Source organism: Nerophis lumbriciformis, linkage group LG13, assembly GCF_033978685.3.
Source record: "Nerophis lumbriciformis linkage group LG13, RoL_Nlum_v2.1, whole genome shotgun sequence".
Classification (NCBI taxonomy): Eukaryota; Metazoa; Chordata; class Actinopteri; order Syngnathiformes; family Syngnathidae; genus Nerophis; species Nerophis lumbriciformis.
Window position 1 is genome coordinate 14707921 of NC_084560.2, and position 12500 is coordinate 14720420.

Genomic DNA, 12500 nt, shown 5'->3' on the forward strand with positions numbered 1-12500 from the left:
ATGTAACACTAGTGAGCAGTAGAGAATATGAAGTGTTTTTTGGTCCAGAACATATTTTCCTTTAATCATTGCTGAAATATTTCTTGCCACCTTATGTTGTATATTTTTAATATTAGATTTCCAGTTCATTTTATCATCTTTTATTACACCCAAAAATGTGGTTTCTTGTACTCGTTCAATGTTTACGCCGTCATTTTGTATTTTTGTTTGACTTTCTCTTCTACTGTTACCAAATATCATTATTTTAGTTTTACTGAGATTCAAAGAGAGTCTGTTTTTGTCAAACCATGTCTTTAATGTATTAATTTCTTCTGTTATTGTTTGCAGTAGCTTCTGTGTGTTCTCTCCTGAACAAAATGCTGTTGTGTCGTCTGCAAATAATACAATAACTTTACGATTTAAGTCCTTTGTAAATGTGGTTTGTATAAAGATTGAACCATTTTGGTCCCAGTATTGATCCCTGGGCTACGCCGCAAGATATATTTTGCGCTGTGGACTAGTGTAACGGTACGTGTATTTGTATTAAACCGTTTCGGTACGGGGGTTTCGGTTAGGTTTGGAGGTGTACCGAACGAGTTTCCACACGGACATATTAAGTAGCGTAACGCACGTTGTGTAAACAATGCACACTGAGGCACAACACACGGCATGCTAGCAGCTAACGGGCTACGATAGACTGACCATACGTCCTCATTTTACCGGACATGTCTTCTTTTGCGGAGCTGTCAGGGCGGAGTTTCTTAAATGCCTCAAATGTCCGGCATTTTGAGTTAGGGTTGCGTGTATTTTCAATGTACGTTCAGGGTTAAGAAGGGGTTAAAAACAAAACAAATTGTGCGCACAGTAGCATTGGTGAGGGAGGGGCAGAGACAGAGAGAGAGATAGAGTTATGATAAACGCGCATGCCTCGCCAGGCTCATAGGTTTATCAGATTTAATTTTTTATTATCTATAGCAGGGGTGTCAAAAGTGTGCCCCGGAGGCCATTTGCGGCCCACAGCGAATGTTTTAAAGGCCCACGGCACATTCTAAAAATACTATTAAAATAAACAAAAACATAACAAAAGTGAAATAAAAAAGCTTAAAGGTTAAATGTAATTTAGAAAAATATTGAATCAAAATCAATGTTATTATGAATTATTGCCCTATCCAAGGCTCCCATTACTTCACATCAAATATTCCACTAAGAAAAATATTTTTGGTGGAAGATTTTGCAAATTTGGTAAATAAATAACCCAAAAATTTATATTTTGTTGTTTTCTTACTGTACCGAAAATGAACCGAACCGTGACCTCTAAACCGAGGTACGTACCGAACCGAAATTTTTGTGTACCGTTACACCCCTACTGTGGATATACAAACCCCGTTTCCATATGAGTTGGGAAATTGTGTCAGATGTAAATATAAACGGAATACAATGATTTGCAAATCATTTTCAACCCATATTCAGTTGAATATGCTACAAAGACAACATATTTGATGTTCAAACTGATAAACATTTTTTTTTTTGCAAATAATCATTAACTTTAGAATTTGATGCCAGCAACACGTGACAAAGAAGTTGGGAAAGGTGGCAATAAATACTGATAAATGCGATGAGGTGGCGACTTGTCCAGGGTGTACCCCGCCTTCCGCCCGATTGTAGCTGAGATAGGCTCCAGCACCCCCCGTGACCCGAAGGGAATAAGCGGTAGAAAATGGATGGATGGATGGATGGAAGTTGAGGAATGCCCATCAAACACTTATTTGGAACATCCCACAGGTGTGCAGGCTGATTGGGAACAGGTGGGTGCCATGATTGGGTATAAAAACAGCTTCCCAAAAACTGCTCAGTCTTTCACAAGAAAGGATGGGGCGAGGTACACCCCTTTGTCCACAACTGCGTGAGCAAATAGTTAAACAGTTTATAAACAACGTTTCTCAAAGTGCAATTGCAAGAAATTTAGGGATTTCAACATCTACGGTCCATAATATCATCAAAAAGTTCAAAGAATCTGGAGGAATCACTCCACGTAAGCGGCATGGCTGGAAACCATCTTTGAATGACCGTGACCTTCGATCCCTCAGACGGCACTGTATCAAAAACCGACATCAATCTCTAAAGGATATCACCACATGGGCTCAGGAACACTTCAGAAAACCACTGTCACTAAATACAGTTGGTTGCTACACCTGTAAGTGCAAGTTAAAGCTCTACTATGCAAAGCGAAAGCCATTTATCAACAACATCCAGAAACGCCGCCGGCTTCTCTGGGCCCGAGATCTTCTAAGTTGGACTCATGCAAAGTGGAAAAGTGTTCTGTGGTCTGACGAGTCCACATTTCAAATTATTTTTGGAAATATTCGACATCGTGTCATCCGGACCAAAGGGGAAGCGAACCATCCAGACTGTTATCGATGCAAAGTTCAAAAGCCAGCATCTGTGATGGTATGGGCGTACATTAGTGCCCAAGGCATGGGTAACTTACACATCTGTGAAGGCACCATTAATGCTGAAAGGTACATACAGGTTTTGGAACAACATATGCTGCCATCTAAGCGCCTTTTTTTTCATGGACGCCCCTGCTTATTTCGGCAAGACAATGCCAAGCCACATTCAGCACGTGTTACAACAGTGTGGCTTTTTAAAAAAAGAGTGCGTGTACTTTCCTGGCCCGCCTGCAGTCCAGACCTGTCTCCCATCGAAAATGTGTGGCGCATTATCAAGCGTAAAATACGACAGCGGAGACCCCGGACTGTTGAATGACTGAAGCCCTACTTAAAACAAGAATGGGAAAGAATTCCACTTTCAAAGCTCTAACAATTAGTTTCCTCAGTTCCCAATCGTTTATTGAGTGTTGTTAAAAGAAAAGGTGATGTAACACAGTGGTGAACATGCCCTTTCCTAACTACTTTGGCACGTGTTGCAGCCATGAAATTCTAAGTTAATGATTATATGCAAAAAAAAAAATATGTTTACGAGTTTGAACATCAAATATGTTTTCTTTGTAGCATATTCAACTGAATATGGGTTGAAAAGGATTTGCAAATCATTGTATTCCGTTTATATTTACATCTAACACAATTTCCCAACTCATATGGAAACGGGGTTTGTATTTTCACCTATCTTTACGTATTGCTTCCTGTAAAAAGTTTCTCTTCTACAAAGACTTCAGTGTTTTAGGCCTACGCACAAGAGGGATTTTGTATTCAATATTGTTGTACACACTCACTGAGGTTATGATTTATACATGAGGAGGATTTAGAGCAATTGGTTACACTTTATTAGTTAAAATATATATTTAAAGCAACTTTTGATCTAAAATTAAATAGATGCAATATTATGATAGGACACTGGGTTATTTGCAAAGTGATATAAATTATGAATTAGTAAGTGGCACTATTTGTTAGTTCAGAGCCATGTTATGCATTCAGTAAAGACTCCATTATGCTGTAACTACACAAACACGCACGGCTTGCCTGATTAGAAACTTGCAGGAATAATATTTGTTTAATTGGGTCATTTGGCGAACTCGTTACCGAGATTGTTCCAAATTCTGTGACTCTGATTAGATGGAATACCAGAGCGAGGGAGTGGATGCCAGCCTGGTGGAGTACGAGGACAACAGGCCCATCCTGGACATGTTCCTGCAGAAGCCCATGGGCCTGCTGTCCCTGCTGGACGAGGAGAGCCGCTTCCCGCAGGCCACGGACCACACGTTAGTGGGTGAGCCTGCTCCCACACCTGAAACAATCATGGCTCCTTTTCCTCTACTCAACCTCTGCTTCTCCTTTACAGACAAGTTTGAAGACAATCTCCGCTGCAAATACTTTTGGATACCAAAACGATTCGAGCTCTCGTTTGGGATTTTACACTTTGCGGGAAAGGTATCCAATTATCTGTGCATCACAATCTTTGGCCTTTCAGCCAAGTTTTAACCATCCTGTACAGCTCTTTTGCTTCTATTGTTAAGAGTTAGGAATTGTGCCAAAATGATTGCATAGTGCGCCATTCTTTTGGTGTTCACTTTGTGCAATTGAAAAGTGGTGCAGATTGCCTTATTTAAATGAGGATTTTGTGTGCATACTAGGGCTGCAACTAACAACTAATTTGATCATCGATTAATCTGTCGATTATTACTTCGATTAATCGATTAATAATGGGATAAAAGAGACAAACTACATTACTATCCTTTCCGGTATTTTATTGAAAAAAAAACAGCATACTGGCACCATACTTATTTTGATTATTGTTTTTCAGCTGTTTGTAAATGTTGCAGTTTATATAAAAAAAAAAAAAGTAGCCTCTGCGCATGTGCATAGCATAGATGTGAAGTGAATTATATTTATATAGCGCTTTTTCTCTAGTGACTCAAAGCGCTTTACATGGTGAAACCCAATATCTAAGTTACATTTAAAGCAGTGTGGGTGGCACTGGGAGCAGGTGGGTAAAGTGTCTTGCCCAAGGACACAACTGCAGTGACTAGGATGGCGGAAACGGGGATCGAACCTGGAACCCTCAAGTTGCTAGCACGGCCACTCTACCAACCGAGCTATACTGCCCCAATGGATATAGATCCATTGAATCGATTACTAAATTAATCGCCAGCTATTTTTATAATCGATTTTAATCGATTTAATCGATTAGTTGTTGCAGCTCTAGTGCATACGGGGCTTTTACCACAGTCATGCATTTCTGCACATTCCCGTTATCATGGTCCTATCTGTGTGCCATGTGTTGAACCAGCTGCACACTTACAAAAGCCAAAAGCAGTGAAGTTGTCACGTTGTGTAAATGGTCAATAAAAATCCTTTTCAACTTATATTCAATTGAATAGACTGCAAAGACATGATATTTCATGTTCACACTGAGAAACTTAATTTTTTTTGCAAATAATCACAAACTTAGAATTTAATGGCAGCAACACATTGCAAAAAAGGCATTTTTACCACTGTGTTACATGGCCTTTCCTTTTAACAACACTCAGTAAAGGTTTGGGAACTGAGGAGACACATTTTTGAAGTGGAATTATTTCCCATTCTTGCTTGATGTACAGCTTAAGTTGTTCAACAGTCTCCCTTCTGATATTTTAGCCTTCATATTGCACCACACATTTTCAATGGGAGACCGGTCTGGACTACAGGCAGGCCAGTAGTCAATTTGCTCACACATTTGTTGACAAAGTGGTGACTCTTGCCCCATCCTTGTTTGTGAATGACTGAGCATTCCATGGAAGCTGCTTTTATACCCAATCATGGCACCCACCTGTTCCCAATTAGCCTGTTCACCTGTGGGATGTTCCAAATAGGTCTTTGATGAGCATTCCTCAACTTTCTCACTCTTTTTTGCCACTTGTGCCAGCTTTTTTGAAACATGTTGCAGGCATCAAATTCCAAATGAACTAATATTTGCAAAAAATAACAAAGTTTTCCAGTTCAAACGTTAAGTATCTTGTCTTTGCAGTCTATTCAAATGAATCTAGGTTGAAAAGGATTTGCAAATCATTGTATTCTCTTTTTATTTACCATTTACACAACTTCACTGGTTTTGGGTTCTGTATAATCTGTAACACTTTTTCTGAATCTAGACAACATGAACATGTGCTGACACGTAATTCTGTGGATCGCATCACCAGCACATTTCTGAGTCTTGAATGACTCAAATGCAAGAAAATGCACAATGAAATAGGCCTTTTCATGTAGGAAGTGAATTTTAGGAATATATTTCCTAAATAAAAAACCAAACAATATAAAACATGCCAGCAGACACCAACATGCATCAATTGAATTCATTTTAATCAGTCTCATAAGTCATCCAGCAACAATAAAATTATAAAATGAAATTGCTGAATAGACGTTATGTCTATTATTTTTTATTTTTGACCGTCCACCAAAATGTTCACACACAAACACACGTAGAACGGAGGATTCTCGTCTGTCCATCGTGGGATGCTGTGTCAGTTTGCATGTCCTTCCGACTTGTGCTAAATAAACGCCAAATACTGCTCGCAAAACAGTAATTAGTGTTGCTAAATCACATTGCGTGTGCTAATTATTTATATTTGCATTTTTCCCTCCCGGTTTTGTGTGCGTTTTGATGATCAGCACATATTTTGCATATTAATGAAAACAGAGATGCAAAATTGATTGCACGCCTTATTCTGCTCTCTTAAACGCTGTTTGCAACTTCCTCAGTCACATTTTTTAAAGCAAATAATATAACAAGAACACCACAATAACACTTATCTGACAGTTAGTGTTTTAATAGAACAAATTTGTTTGACAAATGTCTATATTTTTCATAATTACAAAGTTTATGTAATAAAATGTTGTTACAATTCAATGACAGCTAACGCTAGCTATCCAAATTGCTATTATTAGGTAGGTAGGTCTTTATTGTCATTGCACAAGTACAACAAAACTTTGTTTTCAGCTCAAAGCCGTTCAAGATGAGACAAACAAACAGTGTACAGCAGGGGTCCCCAAACTAGGGCCCGCCAGCGTCCAAAATCAGGCCCGCGGGAAGTCTCAAGTATTAAAAAAATAAATAAATAATTTTTTTCTGTCTTTTCTTATCCACTTTGTACCGCTTGCTACTCACGATGTCTCCTAGCCGCTCAGGCAAATCATATTGTCTAAAAAGGCATTTTCTCATCGATAATGTGACATCATCGCGCGCGCGGAAAGTGCGCTATATATATCTAATGTGTATATATATATATATATATATATATATATATATATATATATATATATATATATATATATATATATATAATATATATATATATATTTATATATATATATATACACACATATATACACATATATATCTAATATATACTGTATATATATATATATATATACACACATATACACATATATATATCTAATATATATATATATATATATATATATATATATATATATATATACACACATATATATCTAATATATACTGTATGTATATATATATATATATATATATATATATATATATATATAATATATACTGTATATATATATATATATATATATATATATATATATATATATATATATATACAGCCCGGCCCATGGCCAAATTGTTTTAACCCAATGCGGCCCCCGAGTCAAAAAGTTTGGGGACCCCTGGTGTACAGGGTTACAGAACAGGAACGCTGATGGGTCGCCACAAGGCGCCCTGTAAAAGATGGGAAAAAGGTAAACGCTGGGGGAGGATGAGTAAAAAAATACTATCTAGACTGGGTGCCTAAGGGGGCCCAGTCTGGAGTGGGAAGAAAATCTCCATAGCAAAGCACATATACATATTACAACATACATCTCGAGACTAGCAACTGAGGGGAGGGAGTGGGGGCCACGGTGGCAGGCTGCAGCTCTTCAGGCGCTGCCCAGCCTTCCATCACCCCTAAGGGATTCGTGTCAAGGGCGTGGGATGGGGGGTGGGGTATGTGTATGTGGCGTATACTTTTTGGGAATGCATGTGTGTGTGTAAGCCTGCAGTGTGTCTCTGTTCCGCGGCCTTGGTGTCGTGCAGTTGCTAGTCAGTCGATGCCGCAAATTATTGGAGGATGCGGGAAGAACTGTGGAGACTCTTGTGATTTGGATAACATCGGACTGTCTGCCCCGCAAGATGAATTTTGAGGACCAGTCATAGACAATTTAGAGTGAAAAACAAATGTTATTTTCACTGGCATTCAAAACATTCTAACTTGGATTGTTTCCCCGGCTTGGAGACTCTCCCGAAGGACAGTGCGGTGAAGACACAACAAACTCCCTTCTTGTCTCTCATGGACACACACCTGTTGGTGTTGACTTTGGACTGCAAACAACACCTAAAGCTAATGTGCTTAATAATTCAATCGTACGTAATTTTGTCATTTTGTAGGAGAAGCTGTAAGAGGGCGGGATATATAGTGACAAATATATTATATCGGCGCCCTTTGTGTAAATGTTGCAAACAACCCCTTTTGCACACATTTACCGTATTTTTCGGACTATAAGTCGCACCGGCCGAAAATGCATAATAAGAAGGGAAAAAACATATATAAGTCGCACTGGAGTATAAGTCGCATTTTTTGGGGAAATGTATTTGATAAAACCCAACACCAAGAATAGACATTTGAAAGGCAATTTAAAATAAATAAAGAATAGTGAACAACAGGCTGAATAAGTGTACGTTATATGAGGCATAACCAACCAACTGAGAAGGTGCCTGGTATGTTAACGTAACATATTATGGTAAGAGTCATTCAAATAACTATAACATATAGAACATGCTATACGTTTACCAAACAATCTGTCACTCCTAATCGCTAAATCCCATGAAATCTTATACGTCTAGTCTCTTACGTGAATGAGCTAAATAATATTATTTGATATTTTACGGTAATGTGTTAATAATTTCACACATAAGTCGCTCCTGAGTATAAGTCGCACCCCCGGCCGGCCAAACTATGAAAAAAACTGCGACTTATAGTCGGAAAAATACGGTACTTAGCGAGTGCTATCAGGTTTGCACATGTTTTAGTACAAGCAAACTTTAAGTAAATCAGGCGCAAGGTGTCACATTTAAGCAGTAAGACCACCCTTTCTCTGCATGTCTCTTTTCAGGTCCAGTTTTGTTACTTTACGTTTTACAGTGGTTAAGTTATTTTTTACGCTTGTGTGAACTTTAAGAATGTTGAAGAATAATGTAAAACATTATCTTTATAGGTTTTATTACGATATTGGATTTCTTTTTTTCATTGAGCCTGTGGCCAGGGGCATCAAAGTAGAAGGGTCAAGTGGGGATGGTGTATCGTGGCCTAGGCACAGGGGGGCCCCTGGGCTTTTGTAAAATTTAATTTTCTTTCCTGTCATTTTAATATGTAAGCTAGAAAAACAACGTCATGAATGTAAATATAAAATACATATACCAGTGAAAGTTAAATAATCAGGTTTCTTGAACCAAATGAAGAAGACTACAGTACACTTGTTGAAAGTATGTTGTATGAATGTGCAGGACTCTCTTGAAATACAGATTCTTAATCTCAATGCGACTTTCCTGGGTAAATAAAGGTTAAAAGAAAACAAAACAAAAAAACCCACAGATGTCATAGTTTATATCAAAGCTCATATTCAAGCATACACACGGCATTTAGCATTTTGGAACATGGATGAGGTGATCAAAGAAAAATAGAAATATATTAAATCTATCTGTGGCAGCACAGGAGAAAGTTATATACAAGTTTCACTTTTGTATCTTGTTAAATGTAACTGTGGTGCATTCAAAGACCTTCGATTAACATTAAAAACAGAGGCACCACTAGTTGTGAAGACAAAGGGAGACTTAACCCCCAGGAGATGCACGAATAATAATATATTCTTAATAATTGTCACATTTTATTAGGATTTATATAATCCATTGATGATCATGCTATGTTTATGTTATGTTTATCAGCTAATTTTAGAATAGAATAGAATAGAAATTACTTTATTGATCCCTGGGGGAAATTCAGCACCACAGTTGACTCACAATAGACAATAAACACTTGGGTATTTTTTTTTACATGTGAACAATATAACTACAGTCTATTATACGGCATTTTTCTCATGTGAATAATATAAATACAGTATTATACGGCATTATTCACATGTGAATAATATAAATACAGTCTATTATACAGCATTATTCACATGTGAATAATATAAATACAGTCTATTATACAGCATTATTCACATGTGAATAATATAAATACAGTCTATTATACAGCATTATTCACATGTGAATAACATAAATACAGTCTATTATACAGCATTATTCACATGTGAATAATATAAACACAGTCTATTATACAGCATTATTCACATGTGAATAATATAAATACAGTCTATTATACAGCACATGTGAATAACATAAATACAGTCTATTATACAGCATTATTCACATGTGAATAATATAAATACAGTCTATTATACAGCATTATTCTCACGTGAATAATATAAATACAGTCTATTATACAGCATTATTCACATGTGAATACTATAAATACAGTCTATTATATAGCATTATTCACATGTGAATAACATAAATACAGTCTATTATACAGCATTATTCACATGTGAATAATATAAACACAGTCTATTATACAGCATTATTCACATGTGAATAATATAAATACAGTCTATTATACAGCACATGTGAATAACATAAATACAGTCTATTATACAGCATTATTCACTTGTGAATAATATAAATACATAAATTTACTTTACACTCTAAGAAAATGAAATCTTGACAGATTTATAATCATATTTAAGTAAATAATGACTATTTGGATTCATAAACTGGCCACATTATCCAAAATGTTTTGTCATATTTGTGAGGTTTCAGAAGTTTATCTAGAGATTTATCTATAAATGATCAATCCATCTTTAAAAAGTCTAAAACTAAGTTTTTTTAACACCTGATTTAAAAAGCTGGTTTTGACCAAATCCATGCAACAATAATTTTTTAGAGCATGTAAACATGCGTACCAAGTGTGTGTGTGTATGGGGAGGTGACGTTTGCGGTGTGATGGTGGGCCCTTCAGGAGTCTTGTGTATGTGGTATTACACCCTCTTTCAAAATGGAGTACTATTGTGTATAAAATATCAAAGTAATTCAATCTAAAACAATGTGCGTGACCATTGGACAGGTGATGTACTGTGTGGCTGGCTTCCTGGAGAAGAATAGAGACACCCTCCCTGCAGACATCGTGGTCGTGCTGAGAACATCCGAGAACAAACTTCTGCAGCAGCTCTTTTCCAGCCCTTTAACTAAAATAGGTAAGAGGCAATCCTGTTCTAATGACAAATATACTCACACATGCCAGAAGCTCACTCACCCTCTAAGCTCCGCGGGAGGGGAAACTTCTGCCCGAGACAAAGTGCGTTAACAATGACTTTATTGTGCTGGCAATTGTGCTGTGGTTTGCAGCCTCCACACATGTTCAGGTAAGTGGGTTTTCCTAAAGACGCCTCCCGGTCCCCTTTCATTTTGAGCCGCTGTGTGCCGTCCTCGGATAAAGCGACACTCTCCATTATCTCTGGAGAAGCTCAGCTCTCTGCACGGCGCTCTGTTTTTATTTTCACTAAGCTGTCCCACTTGGATTCCCAGTGCTCAATGCTATCTCCAGATTGTGGCTGCACTGGTATATTTGAATGATAAGGGTTTCCCAATACCCCGGGGATGATGAAACAGTATTTAGTGAATACAAAAGCAACTCTTCCTGCCTGTTTAATGATGGTAGTAATGTGCTCGTCATTAGCCCAGGCGGGGACCTCATGATGGCCACTTGACTTAGCTGCACTGCTCATGGATGTGTCATATTATTCCCTAAGCCACAATATATGATTTCATTTTAAAGGATCCTGTAAATGCCTGCTTTCACTCCCCACGCCGTTTAAAGAAAGGCTTCACATAAGACACCTTTGCGATAGAAAGGTGTGCAATACGAGTGAAAAGTTATGCACTCAGCCAGCCTTTCTTGCAATTAACAGCTTCACAGGAGCACAGCCCATAAACGCTTCATTTCAGCGCCGAGGCACTGAATGCAGAACAAAAGCTGGTGTAATGTTTATTGCGGACACTGTGTCAATTTGGTCTAAAAGCCTGTTTCCTTTCATTTGCTGCCACTTTGCCCTGATTTTGGAAGTAAGTGATCCTTTAAGAATATAAACTTGTAAAAAAAACAAAAAAACAACAGGAGATGAGGTGTACATTTTTTGCATTTACTCACATCTTATTTATACTGTTATTTAATGAATACATATATATATATGTATCAGTGACGTGCGGTGAGGTTCATGGCTGGTGAGGCACTGACTTCATCACAGTCAGATTTACACACATATGAACCCTAAAGAGTATCTTATTCACCATTTGATTGGCAGCAGTTAACAGGTTATGTTTAAAAGCTCATACCAGCATTCTTCCATGCTTGGCACTCAGCATCAAGGGTTGGAATTGGGGGTTATTAAATCACCAAAAATTATTCCCGGGCGCGACGCCGCTGCTGCCCACTGCTCCCCTCACCTCCCAGGGGGTGATCAAGGGGATGGGTCAAATGCAGAGGACAAATTTCATTACACCTAGTGTGTGTGTGACAATCATTGGTACTTTAACTTAACTTTAACTTTACACACACAAAAAAGCACATTTAATTAAAAAAAACGTTATTATGGTCTTACCTTTACTTATAAAATAAGTCCATGAGCCGCTGTTGTACTGGATTAATGCACCCCCTGACGAGAGTGTTATATCAACTAAAGCCCTCACTTAAACTTTCCACGTGCAAGATTGAATCTATTTTAAAAAGTGTAACCGAGGGTTTATAAATGTCGCCTATACTGTATGAAACTACAAAATAACAAACACGGAGGCTCCAGTTTACACGAGGACCACTTTATTTACCTTCTTTCAAAAACTTCCGCTCTACTCCAACGTGTCATCAAAATAAGAGCTCAAGGCATATACTGTATAACAGCGCATAACAGGAA

General features: G+C 37.7%; 1 protein-coding gene across 6 annotated transcripts in view; it reads left to right on the forward strand.

Annotated features, from left to right (window-relative positions):
* The window catches only part of myo3b (myosin IIIB), a 304160-nt gene that overhangs the window by 86062 nt on the left and 205598 nt on the right, over positions 1-12500 (forward strand). For all 6 annotated transcript variants that reach the window (XR_009816499.2, XM_061971641.2, XM_061971640.2 and 3 more), the window contains 3 exons: positions 3552-3705; positions 3778-3866; positions 10658-10787. Coding sequence is in view for 5 of the 6 variants with exons in the window: in XM_061971641.2 (XP_061827625.1) it covers positions 3552-3705; positions 3778-3866; positions 10658-10787 (373 nt within the window). In the remaining variant the exon portion in view is untranslated. The remainder of the gene's footprint in view (positions 1-3551; positions 3706-3777; positions 3867-10657; positions 10788-12500) is intronic.